The 26,528-nt window shown below is 40.0% G+C and overlaps 1 protein-coding gene across 1 annotated transcript; it reads right to left on the bottom strand.

The window, feature by feature from the left end:
* Positions 1-15,270: 15,270 nt before the first annotated feature.
* LOC149788538 (uncharacterized) lies at positions 15,271-16,230 on the bottom strand. The gene has a single exon (XM_089975727.1). The coding sequence runs from the start codon at positions 16,130-16,132 to the stop codon at positions 15,314-15,316; it is 819 nt and encodes a 272-aa protein (XP_089831853.1). The 5' UTR covers positions 16,133-16,230; the 3' UTR covers positions 15,271-15,313.
* Between the last annotated feature and the right edge of the window lie 10,298 nt (positions 16,231-26,528).

The following is a 26,528-nucleotide window of genomic DNA, read 5'->3' on the forward strand; positions in this document are numbered from 1 at the left end:
TTGGCTAAGACTTGCACTTGCGATTTATCTCGAGGGCTTTTAAACAAGACCACGTAATGCGCATTGAGACTGATGGTGCGATGGGCTTTACTTTGTTGAAACAAATTTTGAGTGATGTAAACGACACTGGCATGATGCCCTTTGCACGTGAACCACAGTTTAATTTCTTCTTCGTCTTCTCCTAACATGTCGTCGAAAATGACCAAATGGATTTGACGGGAGTCAGAGACGATGCCGTCGTCTTCTTTAGGAATGCCTTCCACAAACACGATGGAATCGCCTTGACTTTCTCGCAAGAGGCTGTACGCCGATTGCCACTCTTTGTAACACCGCACGATCCGCTGAGGTGGCCGATCGATCAAATGATGTTTATGTTCGATCAAACGTTTGACGAATTCGGTTTTGCCTGAACCGCTAGGTCCAGCATTGAGCATGTTAAAGAGATGGCGAAGATACAAAGCCTCCCAACTGGCACGATCTAAGTGTTCGTCGATGACTTTGACAGTAGAGGAAGAGGGAGCAGAGACAGCAGAGGTAGCCATTGTGTGAGAAATGTCACTTGTGACACGAAAACAAACAAGACAAGAGTTTATATACTCTTTCAGAACACGTTTATTGAATGTTTTCAAACATGAATACGAAAGACAAAAATACATAAAAGCCAAAGGCTTAAGTACAAGGATAAAAGGCACATGATAACCATTAACGTGGAATAAACACAAGTGTCTGTACAACATGTTTTGGGTAATGTTCTAACCAGTTCTATAGTAGGGGGTAAGGTCACACAAGTGTCCTCCCGAAAGGGTCTTTCAGGCCTGTCCACGACAGTCCCGTCCTGGGTGACGGGTTCTTCTGGCACCGTCACTAACACGAGTTGAAAAGTAACTTTTTTCCTTGAACAACTCTCGTGCATACTGGGCCACTTCTTGGGTCCAAGCCTCAAAATCCCATTCTTTCCAGGCACGGACATCTGTCCAGTGGGGATGTAAGTCACAAGCTACACACACATCATCATACACGTCTTGGGTAGCTAAAAGTTGACGAATCTTTTTTTCCTGTTGAGGTCGAGAAGTATCCAGATGAAAACGCAAGGCTTTGAGCAAAAGGAGTTTTTCGTGACCATTTAAGGCCATTGAGGTGGTAAGTACTGATCGTAAAGAGTCCACAAAGAATCGGCTGGTAAACGAAATCCCAGAAAACAAGTCACTAAGACACACACCACTTGTCGACCCAAATTGAATGGATACAGTTCTTGTAATAATCGATGGTAATGATCCACGGTTTGAATATGGTCATTGAGTTCCTTCCACGGAATCTGTTCAATGACATGTGACATAAGTCGTGGCATGGCAGCCTGTTTTTATATTCTCTTTTTTTCGGATGCAATACAAGTACTTTCTAGCCAGAGATCTTCGTCCTCCAGTAGGGAATTTAAATGTTACATACTGTAACCGAAACGTCAGAGTTCGTTTAGAAGTTTCGTCTTCCGCTAAGCAGATTCCACGTAACAAATGTTGGTAATCCTTTAACTCGTCTTCCTCAATGCGTTGCACTAGGTGAATCTCGAAGTAACCAAAATTATGAACATGTACATCATTGGCGGCCTCAAAGTTTTGAACAATGTCTGACCATTGAAACAATTTCTGACGAATCAGTTTTCTTATACCATTCAGGTACCAGTGGTTAAAGATATGGTGACGTAACGGATGCAATTGTTCTTTACGTTTGACTTGTATTTTGACCAGTTCTCGGTAAATCCTTTCTCTCAACTCCTCAGGCAAGCCCAAAATGTTCTCTTGTAAAGTATCCATAAGTATATACATTGTTTTTGGAATCCTTGGGTGGTGGCCAATAGCCTCGTTTACCTTTGTGCCTGATGTAATATCCACTCATAATCAGTCTTCTTATACTTTGGAACAGAGCATAATTTAAAAACGGTTCAATAACTTTGCGTTTGCGTTTCACTTGTATTTTAATCAGTTCTCGGTAAATGCGTTCTCTCAACTCCACAGGCAAAGCACGAATGTTCTCTAGCAAAGTATCCATGAATAAGTTATACTAAATCCTCTTTGGTCTGACACAAGACATGTACTGTTTGCACAGACATGGTTTTAATTCATTGTCGAATCTAAATCGTTTAGTCACTAATTTACACGTTACAATTCGTTCAGAAGTTTCCTCTTTCACCAAGTTGACAATGCGTACAAGATGTTGGTAATTCGTTAACTCTTCCTCTGGAATTCGATGCAGTACGTTTACAATGTAGTAGATAGAATCGTCAATACCAAACCATTCCTTTTTAAAACCGGGGGTCGTTGATCAATGTCTGTCCAATGGAACACTTTCAACTCAATCAGTCCTTCTATAGCATTCAGGTACCAGTGGTTCAAACACCGGTGACGTAACGGATGCAATTGTTCTTTACGTTTCACTTGTATTTTGACCAGCTCTCGGTAAATGCGTTCTCTCAACTCCACAGGCAAAGCACGAATGTTCTCTTGTAAAGTATCCATGAACAGATTATGGTAAGTTACTTCAATGTCTCGGTCCCACTAAGGGTAAGTAATGACAATTCGGTGACCATCGAGCATGTTCTACGTAGGCCGAATCTTGCGGTTCCCAGTGGTGAAGTGACACACCGCAACTGAAGCACTTGACTTTATCTCCTTCGCCCAAGTAGAAAAATCCGGCTCTGGCTAATTCTTCGGGGGTCGGTCCCCCCAGATACTTATGCCATTTTCCTTTGAACGATTGAAGACGATTTTCAAAGTCGCAGTATTCCGACAAACGCACAGGGAACGAATATTCGTCTTTCACAGGTTCGTTTCGATGAGGGTTGAGTGACATGGGCAGGAGTTTGCTCAGGGCTGGATGACATCCGTAGGGGGGTAGACGTGAAGGTGAACATTCCCCTTTAAAATGAAACCCAGTAAAATGTCCAAGAGGACGAGCGGCATCACTTTCGCATCCCTCAGGTTTGACACGCACAGCATCACTTTCCATGATAGGGGCAGTGAGAACAAAGTTCCCATGATGCTTTACGGCATCGCTAAGGTCACAACGTACAGCATCGTACCCATCGCAAGGCTCACAATCGCATTCCACTTCCGAAGCCTCACACTTGAATTGTGCCTTTCTAAACAACTTGTTCTGTGTTTCTCTGAAAGTATTAATCTTGTTCGCTCGGTCTTGGTAGTCACAATGAACTATCGATCTTGACCATAGACCCCTTTTATACTAGTCGCAATGCAGTCTCCAGCTTGTACATCTCTCCTTTTTTACGTTTTTTATGTCTTGTTCTGGAAGGTACCGTCTCTAAGGTACCGTCAACATTGTACCGTAGTGTGATGGGCGGAAAGGCCATAGAAAGGTAAGGGCAGTGCGGAGACCATCGAGTATGTTCCAGAATAGCTGAATCTTTATAGATACATAGATCCATTCGTAACTTCAGTCCGCAAGCGAAACACTGTACCTCGTATCCCAATCCTGACTCAGGTCCCAAGTAGACAAATCCTGTTCTAGCTAAAACATGCGAAGAAGGTAATCCTTCCCTATCCGTAGGCCATTTCTGAAACGTGTCCAATCGACGGGCACAATCACAATAGTCAGGTAAGAAGACTGAAAAATGGTAGGGTTTGAACTTGGAGTTCTCATCGGGTTTCTCACTCGATTCTTGCTGTGGCGAAGTCATCCTTCTAGCAGGTGACTATCCTCTTACAACCAATGTTTTATACCAACGTGTCCATACGGTAAGGTGAAATGATTGGGAAGTCGCACTCGCTTCTGGTACACGATTTGATAGACTTTTTCCAAGGGCCGACTGACAATGTGATGAGTGGGTAAACGTACAATCTTGTTGGGTTGATAGGTGGTCACTTTAAAGTTTCCATCCTCTCTGGATTGCAAGGCTTCTTTCAATACCCCAAAGTTGACCACTCGACTGGTACGATAATTCAGAGTCAGTCCTTTCACTTTGCACGTCGTGTGCACTTCTCCTTGTTTGTCCCGGTATTCGTAGCCGTAATTTTTGGGACCGCCACTGACGAAACTTAGAATCTTGTCGTCGGGATGCTCGTCTGTCCAGGCTCCTAAACGGTCTCCTTCGATGTCAGGGTGATGTTGACTCGGGTGATGGATGTAAATGCAACTGTCCGTGTCAAAGTACAGGACGCGTTCCCCTAACAGTTCTAAAGCTTCGTACAATTTTAAGCGAGCATGAGCTGTCACGTAAGCCGCAATGATGACATTTCCAAAAGGGTCGTCTTGTACAAAGTCCAGATCTTCTTCGTAATTGACCAAGATCAAATCCTCGCGAACGACGTCCACGTGTTTCATGTATTTGGTTTTGTCGTGAATCATCTGGAAGTAGCGGGAAGGTTCCGTCAAATATTCCGTCTTGGGTAAACACGGTCGTTGTGCCATTTTACCCCACAAGCAATTTAACATCACTTTGGCAAACGATCGCCTGCCTTCGTTTTTCTCGATGTGGTCTAAAGTGATGCCTTCTTGTTCATAGTATTTCTCTTTGAATTGTATTTGGTCTTCGGGAGTGTGACACCAGGACGGATAGCCGCTGGCTTCTTGTTTCAGTTTCAAAAAGGCATCCACGTATCCTGCGAAAATGCCTTTCTGACTGGGATCACCCTTGTGGTATTGTTCTGTCTTGGGAAAGTGGCAAATTTCGTACACTTCTAACAGTTGGTATCCCAAGTCCAGAGCTTTGAACAATTCTACGCTAACCCAGGTTCCCGTCAAAGCACGTTCTTCCTGGGTGTGCTGACAAGGTTGGTCTTGGTTGCACGTTTCGGCACAAGTACGGCTCAAGGGAAACATCAGTTTGCCTTGACAATGGTGAGGTAAGACGGGATGGTATAGGTTCGTGGGAGGCAAAACTTTACACTTGATCAAGCCTTCGTATTGTCGAATGTTTTTCAGGTCGATGTGTTCCGTTAACAATTGCGGGTGCCCAACAGGAAAGCGACAATACTTGCACACGTAGGGATACAGCGAACACACGTCCAAGTATTTGATTTCTTCTCCTTTCTCTTCGTCGGCTTGGTACAGCAAACAGGTGACATTGGTCCTTCCTCCGTACAAACTATCCCTCGGGTTCAGGGGGTCCATGAACTGGTAACTTTCCACGAGGCGTTTAAACTCGGGATTGGTTTTCATACGGTGATCGTACTCGTGTTCCCACATTTCCACCACTTGGTATCCTTGCTGTTCTAACTTTAGACGTCGCTGACAAGTGTCCTGGTACAAGTCTTCCATGGTTCGTTGCAAAAACTGATTTTTAATGCCACGGTCAGGGTAACAGACGGGACATCCGTGAAATAAGCAACCGTTAAACTCGTACACGATCTTGGGGTTTTCTAAGTCCCAGCCATCGACTGAATACGTTCCGATGGTCTTTTCACCCCCTCCGTTGCGGGCATGCCGAATCCACTTGTCTTCCTTGTCGCACAAGTAATGTAACCAACGTAGGGCTTTGACCGAGTATTGACGTTTGACAAAGTGGGTCGTTTGAGGGCTGATGACAGCCACGGTGTTTTCAGGCATGAATCGTTGTCGATACACTAAGGAACACGCTTTGGCAATGGTGCAAGCTTCTTTCAAAGGATCGACCCCTCCGTGTTCCATGAACAGTTCTCGAAATTTTCCACAGCAACGCCGTAAAATGTCCACGTCGGAACGACAATACTTTAGCATTTCTTCCTGAAAGTCGAAAGGGTCCGAGGCGTGAGCCTGGTACCAAGCGTAGAAAGCTTCTCGTTGTTCGGTACGCATGTTGTCGGGGTCGTAATGGTGAGCCTCAGGCAAATGGGGTAGAACGGCGTGTTGATTGGCTTCCGTATTGAAAAAGTGTGGAAAGTACCCTTTAGCCATTTCTGTCATTCCAAACGTTTTAGGCATTCGACTCAAATGCATGGCCAAGTAACTCATCGAATCTTTAAACTGCACTTGTCCCACTTGCATGAAAATGATTTTGGCTCCGTTCAAAGTCACTTTAGGACGCTCGGTGCCTTGTTCCGTATAGTATCTCAAAAGAAACTGTCCGTCGTATCCGGAGAAATTGTGAGCCATCACCGTGGCATGACGATGACAATCTCCGTAACGTTCGATGTCCTCTTGGCTCCACGTCTTGTCGACGGGGTCTAAGACCCATTGGGCAAAATCGGCTAAAGTGTTCGGTCCCCGAAAGATTTTTTCACGCCCTCCAGGAATCTTGCTGCAGTGAGGGCAATGACTGAAGATAGGTTCTTGAATGCACTTCTCGCACGCTCGATGAGCCACGCAGAAATTAGGAATGTGAATGCCTGTCTCTTGCATGCATTCGAAATCGAAAAAGATGAAATTGCCTTTCTTCTTGTGACCATCCTCTTTCTCTGGTGGGGGTTGGTATTTTTGCACGTAGCATTGGTGTTCCAAGTCCACGATGTGGTGACAAATGTGACATTTTTTCTTTCCTCGACATACGTGTGCCTTGGCAGCATTGGTACATATGCCTTGTCCACACGTAGGGCACAATCCCAGGAGTTGACAAGCATATTTCTTCTGTGAACCTTGCGTCTTCAAATGTTGTTGGTAACAGGTAGGGCTGACAAACGTGCGCAGACAAGTTGAACAAGGCACTGGTCCTTCGCTCAGACAGGGTGGAGAGGCCAAACATCCTGGGCATTTCATTCCACAATGTTTGTGTTGCTCTCGATTATTATAACCATGGTCACATTTCTCACAGTAATAAATATATCCCAGGAATCCAGTGATAGTGGTAATGGTATCGAAATGGTCATCGTGATAATAAACATGAATGTATTTTCCGTCCTTAAAGTCTTGGCCTCGAAACAACAGAGGTCCGCGCATTTCTTGAGGGTGCACTTTCAAGGTGTAGCGTGGAGCTAGGGCATCTTGCAATTTTTTCATCTCAGGAATGCCACAGGGTGTGTCTTTGGACAGTCCGGCTTGTTGCAACAGGAGTTCTGCTTCGTTTCGTTGTTTGGCTCGGTCCGATTGTCGAATAGTTTTCCAGGCTCTTTTCCATTCTACCGTATCGTTCTTGTTGGCATAGGTTCGTCCCACCACGATGGCACGGTCTAAACACATCTGGTCCTGAGGGTTGTTAACTCGGACGAGACTCTTTTCGGTGCTGCGAAGGTCGTCCACCAATAACATCTTTTTGCGTCCAGTCCCTTGAGGAGGAGAGACGTGGGTCATGTCCAGTGTGGCTTTTCCATCGGTGATGTCAAACTGGTCATTAGATTGTTGTACGTGTTGAATCTTGTCCATGACTTTGGAAGCGGTCAATTCTGCAGGGGTGCTAAACTCGATCCAAACAGGGGATTTCAAACCGTCGTGTTGTATGGAAAGTCTCAAGCGATCGTCTTCTTTGGGTTGACATTGTCGCTTGAGTGCAGTGAGCAAAGAATCCCACACCCCAGTGATGAACACTTCTGCTTTCTCTAACGGTACTTCAGCCTTGAAATCTTTAAACTTCACCGTGTATTTGTAAGCCGTGGTTCTAAATTTTCTAGAGGAGCGCTTTTCCGTCTCTCGAATGGAATAGTATTTTTCAGGGTTGACTAGGGGTGGTGAACTTGGTTTAGAGGTTTCAAATTCTGGTTCACTCATGTCCTCTTCAAAATCACTGGCATGAATTTGTGCCAAGATTTCAGCCCTGGTACGAGGCGATAGATCACGTTTCTGCCTCTTACTTTCTTCTTCTTCTTTCTTCTCGAATGAATAGGATCGTTTCATCTTGAGTGCAAAACGTCAAATGACTCAAGTTTAAACACCATAGACTAATTTATAGTCATGGCAGACCAGCGTATATAAAAGGGTGTGTGTCTTGTCCTTTCACTATTCATTTCACTCTCAAGCCGAGCACAACGATGGAAGAGACTAGCCAAATCGAACGTTTCGTCAGAGCTTTGCGAGGGGTCATTAGAAAATTCTCTTCAGACCAGCCGACGGACTACTCTCCTTCCTTTCGAGATAAAAGTCAAGATACTTGCTATATCTGTCAGAAGAAAGGGCATTGGTCTTCAGAGTGTCCAGACCGTCAAAAAAGAACAAAAACAAGGGCTAAAAAAGACAAAAGTCAAGATACCTGTTATTATTGTAAAGAAAAAGGACATTGGTCTCCAGATTGCCCAAAAAAGAAACAAGAGGAGTCAGAAGAAAAGAGGAATTCTTCAGAAGAAGAGAGGGATTCTTCGGAAGAAGAGAGGGATTTTTCAGAGGAAGAAAGCAGACAGGTGAAGAAAAAGAAACAGGAGTAGAAAAGAAGAAGGGAAGAAAGTGAGGAGGAAGAAGAGGAAAAGAGTGTGACGGTGAAGAAATTTAAAAAACAGAGAGACTAAACAAGGAGACAGAAGAAGTCAATGAACTTTTTATTAAAGTGTTGTGTTGTGAATTGTGAATTGGATTGTAACAATGGATAAAAGAATAAATTAATGATATACGGTAAGTGTCTTTGAGTTATGATTTTAAAATAAGAACGTACACTCACGCACTCATACAAAGACACGTACTATAGGGGATAAAATGGGCTGTTTGTTTTTATTTTTTTTTAGTTATTGGCAAATTGAAATTGTATTTCTTTTCGAGAAATGTGGGTGGCCCTGAAAAGGGCCTTTTTATTTTGGTGTAGGGGTGAGTTTAATCAATCAACTTTAACTGCCTTAAGCCTTTGCCACGGCCAAGGCCTACTTCTGGACTGCGTAATGTTGATGATGATGATTGGGTTGAAATCACTAAGGGTGGTACGACAGGCTTAGTCACAGGGTTAACGTGTTTAGCTCGGGAAGGTCGTATTCTTTTCGGTCGTAATAAAGAAGTCTGATACATTTGTTTCAGACTTCTTAACTCCGCTAAAATGTCCAACAGTACCGTGACCGTTTGATTTTCATCCTCTTGTTTCTTTGCTGCTACTTCTTCTTGCTGTTGCTGCTGTTGTTTTTTTCTTACCTCTTCTTCTTGCTGCTGCTATAGGAGAAAAGCTTGTTCCGCTTCCTTTTGTCGTTGTATAAATTTCTCCAATTTTTCTTTCTGTCTCTGTCTAAAATTCTCCACTTGCGGTAATGAAGAAGGTAACGAAGGTTCCGGAACAAATTCTTGCGAGGAGAGAAAATCCACAAAATCCCAATTCACCTCTTCTGAAAGTAAGTCCGGGTTCCCTTGGGCAGTCTCCCCTGCTGGTGCACCCCAATGGATCGTTTTCTGAATTTCCGTCATGTTGAATCACTGTCGCATAGATTGACTGTACACAAGCGCTAGCGAATCTATATAGACCACGTGACGTCACAGACTGCTCTCTTCGGATTGGATGTGGGCTGACTGAATTTTGTAACGCGTGTTCGGATTGGTGAATGAACTCAATCCGTTTCGATCCTTTCTCTACCTATAAATAAGCGCAGTTCACTGCATTGATTCACCTGTTCTCGTCGCTTCAAGATGTGGACCACAGTCGAATCATCCACTCTTGTGTCTTCCATGATGTTTAGGACGGACATGCTCATGTATGTCCGGTCCAAGTGGACCGTTGTCGACAAGTCAGACACCAGTCTGTGGATACGAAGAGTGTATGTAGAAAGACAAGGTTGCCTCAAGAGGACACTGATTTATGGCCCTCGAGTAAGACGCAGCTTGAGGACAAGAAGATGCCGCAGATACCCTTTATGTTAATGGATACATTAACATAAACCCAAAGGCCCTTTTCAGGGCCACCCATATTTCTCGAAAAGAGAATGACTTTCAATTGCCTACCCTTTTTTAAAAAAAAAAATTTAAAAAAAAAAAATAAAAAAAATCCCATGTTCAATTCCCCCCTTGTCCCTAAATAGACCCACACTTTATTCCTCCATGTTCAATTCCCCTTGAGGCTAAAGTGACCCAAGGTTTTTGTCCATGTTCAATTCCCCTTGAGGCTAAAGTGACCCAAGACTATTTCCCATGTTAAATTCCCCTTGAGGCTAAAACGACCCACGATTTTTCTCCATGTTAAATTTCCCTTGAGGCTAAAACGACCCAAGGGGGGTCTGTAATGCTAATTCCCATTGAGGCTAAAGTGTCCCTATTCACTACTAACATATATCGCAGTGTAGATATTAGCGCATCTGGAGTGTGTATCTTATACTATAATGTAGACATTCATGCGTTTGAAAGTTTTAACAGATACTACAGTCGAGATACTCATGAATTTTGAAATGTGTAACATACTACAGTAAAGATATTCATACATTTTAAATATTTAACATATACTAAAGTGTACATATTTATGCATTTAGAATGTATTAAATATACTAAAGCATAGATATCAAGACATCTGAAATACGCATGACATTTACCACAGTGTAGATATTCAGACATCTCCAATATGTAAAATAGTACTACAGTTCAGATATTTTGGAATATGTAACATATACTACAGTGTAGATAGACATCCAAAATGTGTACAGTATACAATACGTCGATATGCGTACATCTGGAATTTGTACACATCTGACAGCTAATGTAATATGTATGACAAACAACATATCACGAATTTTCATAAAATTTCCTCTTTGCAGAGATTCAAAATATAGTTGCTCTCTCTCTCTCTCTCTCTCTCTCTCTCTCTCTCTCTCTCAGGACAAAATACTTGGAAACCTTCGGAATTAGAGATTGAAAACAAATTACAGATGGATGATCTCTCTCTCTCTCTCACTCTCTGAGAGATTGGATAGACATGTAATTTATGATGAAGTGTGTAACCATCTCGCTGAAGCTTCACTTCCAATCTGACAATAAAGATTGAAATGATGTTTCCTTGCAATATTTTCCTTTCCTTACTAGACAGGTTTTGGTTTCTGCGAGATATTTTAAGGTCGATCAAACGCTTTATGTCCTTTTCTTAAGAAGGTACCTACATGTTTTGTAAAGGAAGTTCTCTGTTGTATTATTCACGGAGGAATTACTTAGCATAGTCGACTTTTGTTGCTCTGCTCACGTCATTTTGTGGATGAATTAATATATGTCTTTAAACAAAATGCTGGTTATTCGCTATCGATTTTCCCTGTTATCAATAATTAGTTTCGCTTGGTCTAAAGTCTTGAAGTATTCCAATTTACTTGGTCCAATCGTCAGATATGTCCGGTTCCAGCAATTAATGATTTTACAGACAGTATTGATATGCAATTACCAATCCATTAAAACGTCAATTTCCGTACATAGAGATGAAAGACTATTTCTCATTGCATAAAAAGCAAACAACACGGTCCACCTTGCACAAGATTTAAATGAAGCAAAATATGTCTGCAAATTAATGGGTTCTTTTGAATTTAAGCAACGGTTGTGGAAATTTCCGATGATACTTTATTTTCTTGATGGCTTTAACTTGTAAAGATCTGTACGAATAAATAAATCATCGTTCTTCATTAACATGTCACTTATAAAGCGAAAAGTCGTTGTCCTTTAAGGAAAAAGTATTATATGTAACGTCTGGTTTTTTTTTAATTTTTATAAAGACAATGTTTATGCAAAGCGGAAATTTGACCTTTAGTACATTTAAATGTCGTCTGCTCCAGTTGTTTCGCACGTTTCTCGAGGTATAGTACAATTAGTTTCCAAGCCAACACAACTCAATTCCAAAGCAAATAGATGTAGTAGAAATGGTTATTACTAAATTCATTAGAGTAAACTTAGTATAGTATTGGTAATTTCTGTGCCACTTGACTTTGGACCTTGATCCTTTAATAGTTCAACTAATCGCATACCTCTGTCATTCACCCTACACCACTAGCTTTCACAATTTTAAGGAAGAAAACCATCAAAATAAAATAATCTTCAAAATAGTATGATTTCGTTGCTACTTTAACCTCTGGCTGGTTATGGACCACTTGACCTTTACTTCTAACTTTCGACCAGCACCCAATTTCATTGGTCCTAAAATTCTTTACCAAGATATATGGGATACTGGCCTTCAGAATAGGTGTGATTACAACAAAAATTCCTGGAACATCTAAGCCATTGTTTGCCACATTTTTTTAATAAAAACATGGGACACCTTCGCTACCCGCCTTTTGAATTTTATGAGAAAGATCTGGACACAAATCTTCAAAACTTCTTATGACAAACAAAATCCCTAGAACTCCGACTATTAAATTCAGTCATCGGCCTTTGAAATAGTTGTTAAAGCAGCAAAGTCACAGGCCGAGGACGACCCAGGCCTTGCATTTGGAGAAGAAAAAAACACAACAAAAACAACACCACAAAAGCAACCAATAGGATAACAAATCAGCGCCGATCCTCCAATTTTATTAATTTCGCTATGCGGTAGATCCAAACAGCTATTTAAAATAATGATATATAAATAAATCATGGGCCACCAAATTTAAAAAGAAAAAGGAACGGTAACAAGAAACCAGCTTGTAATTAATACATTTAATTATACACACGCTGTAATACCGTTTGTATTTTAAAAAAAATCTGTACTTAAATATACGCTAGTATACAACTTTTGAAACACTTTTAATTACACACATTCTATAATACCGCTTTTATTTAGCATATTTAAGTATGAGTACACTATAACACAGCTTGTATTTAACATATTAAATCACACACAGGCTATAATACTGCATATATTTAACTCTGTAACAATAGCTTACAAAGAAAATGACTAATTGTATATCCAAACCACAACATGTATTTGAACAATATATTTTACTGTTTGATAATGGTCATTCAACGAATATATACGCAGCACAGTGAAAAAATTTTCATTTAAATGGGCAGTATTGACGCCAACATCAGAATGTGAAATTTATTTTGGCATTGATTACCTACCAGTATACCACGCATTAGCGTTACAAGTCTATGCTCTTCAGATAAGTAGCAGAAAAGAGTGAAAAGCAACAAGCTTTGTTAAATTCAATAAATAATTTATTTCCCTAGAATACAAAGTGAAAAAAGAGTAACTTACAGTATTGCGAATTAAATCCCCAAATAATCTTAGAATTATAGACACAAGGCCTAATAATAAACGTTCTGAATGAACTTTAGTGGAAATCCAAATTAAATTCAACGATAAAAGTGTTGATCTGGATGTGGTGCCCTGTATCGTGGTGTTGTACCAACAGTCTTTTGCTGAAACACAGCAACATAATTTTAGGTTTGAATTATATATATTCCAGTAAATGTCTCTGTCCAAGAATCTAGTTTTTCATGTGCACTCTGTATTTCCAGAGAAAAATCACTTGAAATGAATAATTTGAAGATATAAATTCCAGCCCAAATGAAGTGATGGACACAACAATAATACATATTGATTCTGCTAGACATGAAATTACGAATGACTAAATTTCAAATAGGCAAGATTTATGTTTTAAACAAAGACGCATACACAGACAACGTATACGGGTCAAAAGAAGATTGTTCTAAAAGGATCTTACTTATAAATATAAGGTCCATCACAAGAGTCACAACAAAACATGACAATTATCATGTAGTCTGGCAAAATCGGCTAGACGGAAGTAGCTCATTCTACCAGTTTCTACCCTGCAATAAATATGCTGAATAACATGATGAAAGTAATTTCACAAGATAAAATGTTTATCTTGCTTTGTATTTCAGGTTGTATCATTTTATAATTTTATTTAAATTTCCAGAACAGAAATATGTAGTCAAAGTTTTGATAATAGAAATAACGGTTGATGACGTCATCAACCGTCATAAATTTCCCTAATATTCAAAGATAACACAGATTCTGCGCCGTGTTCGGTACATTTATTAGACCCTAACGCATATTTACTCCAGGGTAGAAACTGGTAGAATGTGCTACTTCCGTCTAGCCGATTTTGCTAAAAAGGGATTTTGATCGTAGTGGTGAAAATAAAGGTTAATTCGCCGGATTGGATTCAGGCCATGGTCATTTAAGAGATATGCGTTGGTACGTTACTGTCTTTTGAATGTATATGTGTAGTTTTTCAGTCTTCTTGTGATTCTGAAGCGATAAAAGACGCGTGAGAAAAAGTCGAATCGAGCGAAGGGTTGTTGTCACGCTTGCACTCCTTGTGTTTATTTATATTACCGATAAGGGGATTTCATATTGTCAGAGATTTCGCCGTACTTTATTGATAAAACGTCAGACTTCTGTGGTAGCACGTTACTTTGGAGGACGATTGTTCATTCTAACCAATCATTTGAAAACAGACTATTTCAGTTTTGGGTAACACTTTTTAAAATTCGATTATGCATACCTTTATATGTCAATTATTCGTTTTGTTTGAACCCTCATACAACCGTATTCTGTGGAAGGTCTTTATTTATATGGCTTGAGAAATAAATACGGTAAAATCAATATTAAATTTGGTGGACGTTTTGGACGAAGTCAACCAAAGGTATGATCAAGTACAACTGGATTAAAAGTCGCGCGCTGTGATGTCACAGTGAAATCTGCGCGTGTTGGAAAAAATTCGTAGCACCCTCTTGTTATGATAGACTCGACGTCGTTTCTGGCCACCATTATAAAGTCCATAACGAACAATGGTTTTCTTTTAGAAGGCGACTTTGATTAAACTAGTCAAATATTAAATTTTAGAAGAATAATTAATATTTAGTTTGAGTTAATGGGGCCTTCATGAATATATTTATATATTTTTTAATTATTTGCACATATAATGTGATCGATTATGTTCGGACCTCCGTGAATCAGCCTGTCTCCTTGTAAGCTGCACTTAGTCTGTCCCGAGTGAGACAGAGTGGTCATATTTAGTATGATGTTTCGTGAGGATAAACACACGACGACAGAGGTTTCTCGTCCTGGATTGATTTCAGTAGTCTCTACTATTTATACATTAAAGAAACTACAGGATGAATTTTATTTTATGCATATTTTCCTTCATACTCTCCGACTAAAGTAAAAATGTATTCTAATGGAATAGTGGAAATAACTAGAACCAAATTTACAAAATCTTCCGCCAACCACTAACCCCTTTTGTCAACAAAATGTTAGATGTCCACGTTCAATTGGTTTTAACTCGGATGATAAAATCCTTTTCTTGATCCATCAGACAAGTCCAAACATATTAGGCGTGATCTTCAAATAATACTACCCTTAGACATAATCCGGTAAGCTTTTTTAGAGACTATACACACGCATAAAACTGTATAGTCTCTATAACAAATATGGTTTAGGAACTTCTCTAACCTGAGAATATCATCAAGTATTTTGGTTGGGGAAAACAACTTCTTCAGGAAAAAGTTTCAGATATTGTCTTGAAATTATCGAATCGTATTCGTCAAATTGATATTATTATTTAGAACACATGCATATTTAATTTTCATCCATTACAAGAAAAGGTTGTTCTTTTAGAGTAGTTTTTACCGCTTGTTGGATTCCGAATTGTTTCTTGATGTATTCCAGTTCTCTTTCCATTTCGTTGTCTCTTTTCTCCGCTCTCGAGATGAAGACTTCTACCACACCGGAGAGAAATAAGATAATCCCTGCAATAACCAACCCAGTTCTAATCTTATTCTCTACTGCATAGGTGTACAATTTCTCTATTGCATTAGGTGGCGGCAATATTGTTACGTTGTATCTTGCAGTTTTCCAAGCACGTTTGGTTGAGTTGTCGAAAATCACGCATAACCAAGTCCCACCATATTTTCCGGAAACATTTTTAAATAGATCTTGTTTGGGGTTTTTCGACGGTTTACGGTACTTTACCGAAATCAATTTTCCTTTAAGCTTCCAAATTTGAACTGAATTTGGGAAAAGCTGAAGAAGGTCGTCACCATTGCAAGTAATATGAAGAGTGTTTCCTTCCGCTATTTCAATAATTTTGGCGCCAACTATGAGTGAAAATACTGCAACCGGCATCTGTTTATTTGGCGCATATTCCACTGCGCATGTGTATGACCCTGCGTCCATTACCTCCAAATTTTGCATGGCTAGCAAACCCATATTGTAAACCATTCTAGACGGTTTTATACTTAGAATATTTCCATTGTGTCGCCATTTTAGAGCAGCATATGGAAATTGTGACATGATCATTTTGTATGCTGAATTATCACAATTAAATTCAACAAAATCGCCATCGAATTTGTCGAATTGCAGATGAATAGTCCTAAGTTCATCTCCTACCACTTTCATTGTTTCAGCTGAGATTTCTGTCCTCGATGAAGTTCTCTGACGAACTTTTGCAATCAACGAATTACCCAGTAGTCCGGCTGTAGAGCAATTGATTTGGAACAAACCGGTTATTATGAAAATATTAAGAAAGTTCGTCACTTGCAGATCCTGCATTGTACATTGCAAATATTCTATCAAAATTCAGTTTCCGTCATTAGTTTGATTGTGACGTCATCACTGACGTAGTTCCGATTATTTATGGTAAGTCCAAATTGCTGTCAAATGATGTAGCTAGATAAAAAGAGGATCTCAAATGGGTAACGATTTAATATTGAATTTATCAAACGAGTTGAATAATGTGCAGCTTTTGCGAGCCTTAGCGAGCAAAAGATGGATATTATTCAAAGAGTTTCATAAATTTAATATTAATTCATTACCCATTTGAGATTCTTTTTATCACATAGTCTTTATTTCAGTGGAAATTATTTAGATAGAAAGAAGAACGAATAATTTCATTCATTCTGACAGATGGTGTACCTTTCATTTGTTGTGCATAAAATATAGTCTCAAACAAAGTTGAACTAGTAAACGTATATTGTACTTATTTTTACAAACTATAAATCAAAGAAAAAGCTTCCATCCGAATAAACAGAACATTTTATAACGACAAAATCATTTTTCAAAACATAGTGATCAATACGATGTGATGCCACGTTGTTTGACACGGTACACAGTAGGCCTTGAGTACATGCTTACAATAAAATGTCCCTTTCAGAATAAAACATTCAAATGTTGCGATTTTTATGTGAAATAGGATTACTGGATGCAGAAATTCCAACATTTACTGCAATGCATTTGTGACCGAATATTTGCAATATTTGACTGGAACAACTGACTGTACAGAAGACGTAAACAAATTTCTTTTTTAGTCTAATTTGCATCCCATATATACTGCGTAAAGATGCTGTGTTTGGATAAAGTTCTGTCAGGAGACCCATTTATGTCCTAATTCTTCTGTGAACAAAGGTGAGTTTATTTACTTCTCTAAGTTAACATTTAAACCACGCTTGTATATACGGCGGATTCTATATCTATGTTACAGATATACCGCTCCCTCACCCAATCCCGCCATCAAATAAGCAATACCCTTAGTTTTACTTCTTATTGTTGTTCTTGTCTTGTAGTTTCGCGCAATTTTTCTCATTATGATATTGTTATACATGACATAACAAACCCCTATATATCCATATTCAGACAGCCGAGATAAATTTTCCTCAATTTCCTTTCGCGAGTCGAGTTAAAAAATGGCCGCCAAAACTGTTCATTCAACACCAAACATTCCAGAAGGCGGAGTTAAAAAAGTTTTCCCACGATCCCAGCCAATTAGTAAAGTGGATACTGCACAATAATTTCATGGGCTTATTTGGACCAATCAGAATCACATAAAGTGATATTTTAACGCGTGGCAATATAAAAAATATGAAACTGCACATACTGTAGGAAAACTATACCTACTATGTGATAAATAGCGTTACGTCAGGTATCGTTTTAATGCAAGGTCAGCTTAATTTGAGCTGCCATTTCAGTAAATTTTGCGTTTAATTTTGGTCAAGGAGGAGATACAATGTTATATAAATACCCGAAAGCCACCGATGCGGCGCTGTGATGCTTATCTTCGCAGAGAAAGAAGACTGACAAAGCAGTAAATGAAGACGATAATCGCGAGGTCGTTATTTTAATAAATAGGCTAAAGGTGAAGTGCCTGAAGAAGGCTTTCCATGACTCTAGCAATATTAAAAATGTTGAAGATAAGATGATATTAGAGGGGTACAGCAGCGATTAGTAAACTTGCTGATGCAGCAGGTGTCGCACGTTCTGTTGCTGTAGATTGGTTAGCACGACATACAATATGGATACATTATCTACCACCACCTAAAAAGTTCAATACGCACATTTTGGTGTCCACAATCCCAATGAAGTTCATCAAACAGACATTTTCTTTTTACCATATGATTCTATTAAAACTGGTAGGCGTCAATCGCGCATATGCAAATACGCGTTGACTGTTGTTGACGCATCAAGTAGATATAAAGAAGCAGAACCACTATCAACAAAGAGCAAGTGAAGCTGTATCTGCGTTTGAACGAATTTATCAACATGGCGGCCTGCGATGGCCACAGTTGCTGGAGGCTGATCTTGGCAAATAATTTCTTAACGTCAAAATCAGAGGAGGGCAAACCGCAATTCATCGCGATCAGGCAATCGCTGAGCGATTTAATCGAACACTTGCTGAACGATTATTTGGATATCAGAATGCAAAGGAAATATCCATAGACAAGAGATCTCATGAATGGGTTGCGAGACTACCAAGTGTGATAGCTGCATTAAATAATAAAATTACTCGTGGAATTTCTATAAACCCCAACAATGCAATCTCGAAGAAACGCATACCATTTAAGCGACATGACTCTTTCTTAAAACAACTAGTACTAGGTAATGTGACTGACATATATTTATATGAGCATGGGAACTTGAGGGAGGGGGTAAAAAAAAGAGCGAATGACCCAGTCTAGGGTGTAACTACGTATAAAATTTCCAGCGTGGTAAGATCCACGGCTCGACTTGCAATATACAAACTTGATTCAACTGCTCCTCAACACGGATTTGTACGTGAACAATTGCAAGTAATTCCTGAAGATACACAATTACCACCACCTTCACTCTTGCGAAGGCTCACTTTTGTGAAGGATGATTCGCTAGCAGCACACCAGCTCCTCGACGTCGATTACACTGAAGACTGGTCAGCATCACATTTTTGCGTGCGTGGCCAAAACCACAATTACTTATATACACGGTAAATTGTCGCGAGTCATTAGGAGAATACTGCCACAACATTACTGTGTTACAGCTTGAACAGTGATCAATTAATCGTTGTTCCAGTGTTATGATAAACTTAACATCAAGATCGAAGTCGGGCTTACCTTTTTTTTGTTACATCACTGATAGCCAGCCAGATTTTTGTCGACATTGTCCTAAGCTTGATTATTATCCACAATGGTGCAGTTATCCAGCATAATTCTCCGTAGTTGGGACATTTTCCTGACTCGAGATACTGCCAGATAAACAAGGTTTGACCATTCGATACGATCATCGACAATCCAAATACTGATACCATTGACTGTCGGGTTTATCACAACAGGTTTATAATCAGCTTATTCAGAATAACTGTCTTTTCTTTTTTCACTCTCTACTTGTCCCATGGCGCATCAACACCTATATGTAATTCATTTAGCAATCTTATATTTTTTTTTACTGATATAACATGAATCTGTGGAGACTCTAAGAGCTTCCTTGGGAAATATGTTTATATGTAGACCACAACTGTGCCTAGTTTGGTTCCATCTGATTGGTTAACATTGTTTCGATATGCAAATATATTTTTCTCTGTTGTATCAGCAACTTTGAAATCGAATTCAGCATCGTCAATATTAATTATGCAATGCCGTTTATGATTATATGATGTACTTGTGTAAATTTCTCAATTAGTTTTCTGCCCAGCTCTTACGCAAGTGCTACTTCATTATGCTCATCCTGTCAAGGGCCAAGCTAGCGTTAGATATTTTGGTAGCCATACTTGTTTTTGAGGGCTATGAGATAGTATTGCTTCACTCACGGTTAACGATATCGATATTTTTGCATCAAGCATGTGTCGAAATAACACTATTGGAGACGAACCACGTTTTGCATTTTCATCATTCCCGGATTTATTTACATGACGACCAAACCAAACAGCTACAACCGGATGGAGGCGCTCCGATTCTGTCTGTGAGGATGCAAACACAAATGATTCAATACCTGCGTATCCAGTCAAGCCGAAATATGGCAAGGGTCTATTCATCGCAACCCGAGTCATCTCGTGTGTTGGATGTCCAAATCATTTAAAATACTCAGCACACGCGTCAATTCTGAACAAGATTCCCAGGAAACAAGCAACCATATCAAATGAGATAACGTCTCCACAATCGTATTTAGTATTCTACAATCCGAGGTGCCCGTATTCGACACAACTGTGTTGTATATCTTCAAGAAATTTCAACCGGGCTGGCTTCCATGAATTGTCCTCCTGAGTAAAGTGAGCAGCAACGGACGGAAAGGTGAAGCAATTACTGACTACTCGTTTAATAATATCAGTATCGTTCGTGTACTTCAACGCAATCTCTATCATCTCTGAACGAAGAGATTCAGTGCGATAAAGATCGCCATTAGGCCGCACAAACTGATCATAATAGCTGTACTCGGAACTTTGAAACAGCCACACGCACAGAGGTTCGCTCTTACTGATATCTCTGATAAAATCGAACGTATCACCGTGATAAAATTTAACAGTTCGAGCTCGTGGAAATAATGGTACATCCTACGTCCGCTGGTCGTGTTATGATCAACGATCTCTATCGAAGCTCCCTTTGATTTATATTTAAATTCGTACAAAATCTCACCGGTTAGTATCATCACCCTTATTTAAAATTTTATTTCTCTTCTAACTTAGCAAAGTATCTGATCGTGGCTCTGTTTTCTCTAACTCGCTCACCCCACTCATTTGTTTGCGTCTCAGATCTGTTAGACCATTCCCCCATAACGCGTTTGTAAAATGTTATGTGATTCTTTCGGCAACACAAATCAGACAATCGCTAGGCTTATCATTCAGCAGATATATCGCATATACAACTGCCGTCACAAGGTATGCTAGCTCATAATATGGGTTGACGATACCCGTCAACATTCCTTGTTTGGAATGTTTACTTAACGTGACAAAATCCTCAGCACGTTTGTAATGGATAATCCAGGTTATGTCATCAAAGGTCATGTCATCAAAGTAGGCGGCGTCTGCCACTAGTGAAATGGCAACGATAGATTTTATTCTAAAAAGGTATCTTTGTTCGTCACATAATTAATGATTGTCCTTGCTCACTGCTCATTCATGCAGTGTTAATCTGGGGGCTATCGTCTTGCCTAATTCTGAATGTTGACCACACATCGTTGCGAAACTCTCTCTTGGCTTCACGGATTAGATTGATTAGAGTCTAATTTGTGGAATCCGGATCAACATCAGTCAGAGCTCGCCTCGACAAGTCAGGGGTTATTCTATCAAGATCGAATATAGCTTGAGACGGTTTGATCGTAGATAATCTTGCAAGTTCTTCCTCCATATAATTAAGGCAAAGATATAATTAAATTAAACTTCATTTTGTAACATACAATGATTCAAGCAGAGAATATTTGCAAGTGATTGATGATTGGATCAACCACTTCGTGTAATAAGGCTTGTGTAACGGGTTTCTGTTGATATCACCTGTAGAGTGTGCGACGAGCGTGTCAATGACCAAAGCCGTGTTTGAAATGCAAGAACACTGGACAACAAATTTTTACAAAAGTCATGTTACTGAAATAAAATTAGTCAATTCTTATCAATTTTTATGTGCTGAACACGAATATGACAGTCAAATTGCAAAATTGGCTCTAGTTTTTTTGTAATCTGCAAGAAATTAATGTTTACATAACGAAATGCATTCCAATAGTAAAAGGTCAACTGTAATAGCCTACCTATAAAAAATCAAGTCATTGACTACATCTTAGATTTCTTCGCCTGTCTCTTGTACAGCTGTTCGGGAGCATCTCTGAGGAGTGTCCAGCAGTAGTCAGCCAGCATTGTAGTGGACCATTTTCCCTGGTATCTTTGTTCCATTGTTGCGATATCTTGATGAAAACGTTCGCCGTGTTCATCACTAACAATACCACAGTTGCTAGGAAAGAAATCCAAATGGGAATGAAGGAAGTGAATCTTTAGAGACATATTGCAGCCAAGTTTCTTATACTTCATCAACATGTCTTCTACTAGTTCCTTATAGTTTTCTGCCCTAACATTTCCGAGGAAGTTTGTAGAAACTAGGCGAAAAGCATTCCATGCTTGTTTCGCGTCACCTTCCAGCAAGTTGTTGAACCGGTCATCTTTGAAAAGCTCTCGAATCTGAGGACCCACAAAAACTCCCTCTTTAATCTTTGCTTCGCTGAGTCGAGGGAATTTTTCATGCAGGTATCGGAATGCTGGCAAAGTCCGGTCAATGGCTTTCACGAAGTTCTTCATCAAACCTAGTTTGATGTGAAGGGGTGGTAGCAAGATTTTCTGAGCCTCAACCAGAGCTGGGTGTTGGATATTCTTCTCTCCAATGGCTACATTCTGCCTGTGAGTCCATTCCTTCCTCATGTAGTGCATTTCCCTTGCTCGGCTATCCCACTCGCATAAGAAACACATGTATTTTGTATATCCTTGCTGCAGTCCCATTAAAAGGGCAACTACCTTCAAATCACCACAGAGGTGCCAGCTGTACTTGTTATACTCAATGGAATTCAGTAGCTGCCTTAAGTTATCGTATGTCTCTTTCATGTGGACAGCATACGCTACTGCAATAGATGGAAGAATGTTTCCATTGTGCAAAAGCACAGCCTTGAGACTCAGTTTCGAAGAGTCCACAAATAGTCTCCATTCTTGTGGGTCATGAGTGATTTTTAAAGCATTCATGAGGCCCTCAGTATCGGAACAGAATATCAGATTACTTTCCTTTCTGAAGAAAGGCTCCAATTGCTGGTGGCGCTTTCGATATGCAGTAATTGTGACATCTTCTTCTAGAAGATTCCATTGTTGGAGTCTTGATCCTAGCAATTCTGCCTTGTTCTTTGATAAGTCCAAATCACGAATCAGGTCATTTAGTTCTTCCTGTGTTATTCTGTGTGGGGTTGATGATGCACCACAGTGAAAATCTGGATCACTGCATGCTGATGGACCAGGAGAAGAACAGGTCGACTCACCTTTGTCTTCGTCAGATGAATCAAGAGAATATTCTGCTGGAGGTTCTGGAATAGGAAGTCCCTCACCATGTGGAACTGGTCTCAATGCAGACGGAATGTTTGGGTAGACTATTCTCGACTTCTTTCGCTTCGTTATTCCGCCGGAAAGAGGAGGAACCAAGCAGAAGTAACAGTCATTTAGGTGGTTGCTTGGCTCTCTCCACACCATTGGGACTGCAAAAGGCATTGATGACCTTTTGCAATTCAACCACTGTGAAAGCTGTGTTGTACATGTAGCACAGCATATATGCGGAGCCCAAGGCTTGTCTTGGTCACCAACCTTGCATCCGAAGTAAAGATGATATGCCTTCTTCACTTGAGAATTGATACTTTTCTTCTGGTTGGCAAATGTCACTTCCCCACAAATATAGCAAAAATTGTCCGCGGTATTAACACACTTTCGAGGCATTACTGTTCTTTATTGTACGTAAATGGATAAAATAATAAGTTTTATGTAACAGTAGCTTGAACTGTCTCGCACAACGTCTAAAATATTTTAAATGCTGAACCTATCTGATTGGGCTTTATATAGTACACTGCTTACGTCAGCTTCAGCAGCCGCCTGGCATTAGTATAATAGGCCTACACATGTATAGTACACTGCTGACGTCAACTTACTTCAGCAGCCGCATGGCATTAGTATTGCATTGCATCAGAAAATGATGCAATCAACTGTGGATGATGTGAGCATGATGGTATTATGCAATGTTACATCATTATTCCGGATGTTGCTGCAGTCCTACTGGAGAAATTTACACAGTGAAACATAGAAAATGAGGTATATGAATATCTTCAAAACGAGAGCCAATACAAATTTTTCACGGTTATATTCGTGTTCGGCACACCAAAATACTACAGATTAGGGCCTTTTCAAGTCAATAATGATTTCACTGTTGACCAGTGGAATGGGGATTAGGGGGAAAATGTAATTTTGTTTGACGTGTGGAGGTAGAAAATACTGAGCTCTGAAATGGTATTATGATATAAAAAAATGACTGCTTTGAATCTCCGATAAAAGATGCTGAAGAATATCTCGCTAGATTTTCGAGCTAGCATCAACGATCTTGAATAGTCGGCGGATAGCATGCCACATATTGTTTCTAGTACTAATATTATAATTTAGAGCTCGTACAGCAGCGGAAGAATTACGTTGCATATCCAGAACGCAGAGCGTTCCGCAATGAGGTGAAAAAATAGTGGTGTATATAATGCTCTAAAAAGCATGATTATGTATATAGTAATGCTGTAAATAGCGTAATGCTGTAAATAGCTTGAATTTGTTTATATGCTACTGAAGTTAAGACAGATTAAGTATGTGTATTGTGCCGTCCATACATTCCGACAAAAATTAAATATGTGTATTGTGCCGTCCATACATTCTCCAAAAATTAGGAATGTAATTTTATTTTATTTTAAACAAATATTTCTCTTATAATGAATTCCCAAAAAATACTAATGCGATTATTTCTGCGATTGACAAATTACATGACCCCACCTCCGCCAGTGGTAAGGGTATACAACTTTCTGATCAACTTGATCCTGAAAAAATTACAAATGATTTTAAATATTACAGGAACGAAAATCTGAAGGAAGATACACACTAGCTGCGGAATAGAAGTTTATTAAATTACTCCAACAGGCAATGACACAGTTGCTAGCTTGTGTATGTGATGATACACAAACTGAGTAATTCGTACCACTCGCACAGGCGATAGAGAAAATTAGATCAGACCTGTCTCAAGAATATGAAACAAGAAAAAGTGTCCGCATGTAAGACAGTTGAAAAAGTATACATGATTGTAAACAATCGGATTGTGAAAGTGAAAGTTGTGACACCGATAGGCCTACCTTGCTGGAACAACAAGGGGTGTGATCAGCTAATGATAGCGCGAGTTTCTTTGATCCCTGGCTATGTCAAGGGGAACAGTAAACAAATTATATATTTTTTACTCTGCAAACAAACTTCAACGTGCAACCCCAACCCACGTAGAACACCAGACCTCTGTCAAGCATGAAATCAGGAGGGGAGGGGGTCTATGGTGGCCTCACGATCTCATAAACAAACATATCGACAATGACTCCTCCCTTACATCAAGAAGGTGTCAGAGCTGGTCAGTAAGTCCAAAATTTAGCCGTGACAACAGCGGATTATAACATCGCAGATAAACCAGATTGACAGGTACTGACACAATTACATGTTTAGTTGGAACTTCAGGAGTAAATGTGTATAGAATATATCCTTGCTGTGCCTGGCTGGGTATTTCAAGATCTCTTCCAGGCCCCTTATCTGAAGACAAGGACTGGGTCTGGTAGCTTCCATTAATAGCATCACACACCAAATTGATTGTGATCGTTGATGTGATGTTGACAACACCTGGTGATACATGACGACAACCGCCGTCTGGATATTGTTATGTTTGAGAATATTTGGAGGAGGCGATATCACGTTCCTTGCATAAACGAATTGGGGATAGTATTCATAGATAATGTCACTGACGTTTATCATCAGCTTCTCAACGTTAAATCCAGAATATTTAAACGTTGGCAGATCTGTTTCTGTAATAGAATATTTGTTGAGGAACTAATGTTTATGTATCTGGCTCCATCATAATAACTGATAAATCATTTGATTATCACCGCCTGCATAATACTTTGATGAGCAGTCTCGAAGTCTAATGCAGCGTGGTTGAGATACTCTATTTGCTCCTTCAGATGATTTCTAGATTCATCCAGGGAGTGATATTCGTTAATGTAAGTGGAGAACACATGGCCTCAGTTTGTCGATCATTTGTTTGTGCTCGTATAACATGCCTTCGGAGATGAGATATTCCCATCTAATTTTAACGGGTAGAACATTTCCGTCCCGAGCGATATTAACCTCGGAAACAGAATTTATTACTAATTGCATGTTTAGATCCTATTGATCTCCACAGATGAGAAGTCTTATGATAATCTGGAATGTTTCTCGGATACGTTTGCTTGTGTGAGTCATAATCAGATCCTTGAGGGCACGGTGGTCCTTGATGAATAGGTGCTATCTCTGGCCATCCTAACACAGTTGAGGGCACGGCACGGTGGTCCTTGATGAATAGGTGCTATCTCTGGCCATCCTAACACAGTTGAGGGCACGGCACGGTGGTCTTTGATGAATAGGTGCTATCTCTGGCCATCCTAACACAGTTGAGGGCACGGCACGGTGGTCCTTGATGAATAGGTGCTATCTCTGGCCATCCTAACACAGTTGAGGGCACGGTTCGGTGGTCCTTGATGAATAGGTGCTATCTCTGGCCATCCTAACACAGTTGAGGGCACGGCACGGTGGTCCTTGATGAATAGGTGCTATCTCTGGCCATCCTAACACAGTTGAGGGCACGGCACGGTGGTCTTTGATGAATAGGTGCTATCTCTGGCCATCTTAACACAGTTGAGGGCACGGCACGGTGGTCCTTGATGAATAGGTGCTATCTCTGGCCATCCTAACACAGTTGAGGGCACGGCACGGTGGTCCTTGATG

This window comes from Sinohyriopsis cumingii, chromosome 11 (assembly GCF_028554795.1).
Source record: "Sinohyriopsis cumingii isolate HCF-2022 chromosome 11, ASM2855479v2, whole genome shotgun sequence".
Classification (NCBI taxonomy): Eukaryota; Metazoa; Mollusca; class Bivalvia; order Unionida; family Unionidae; genus Sinohyriopsis; species Sinohyriopsis cumingii.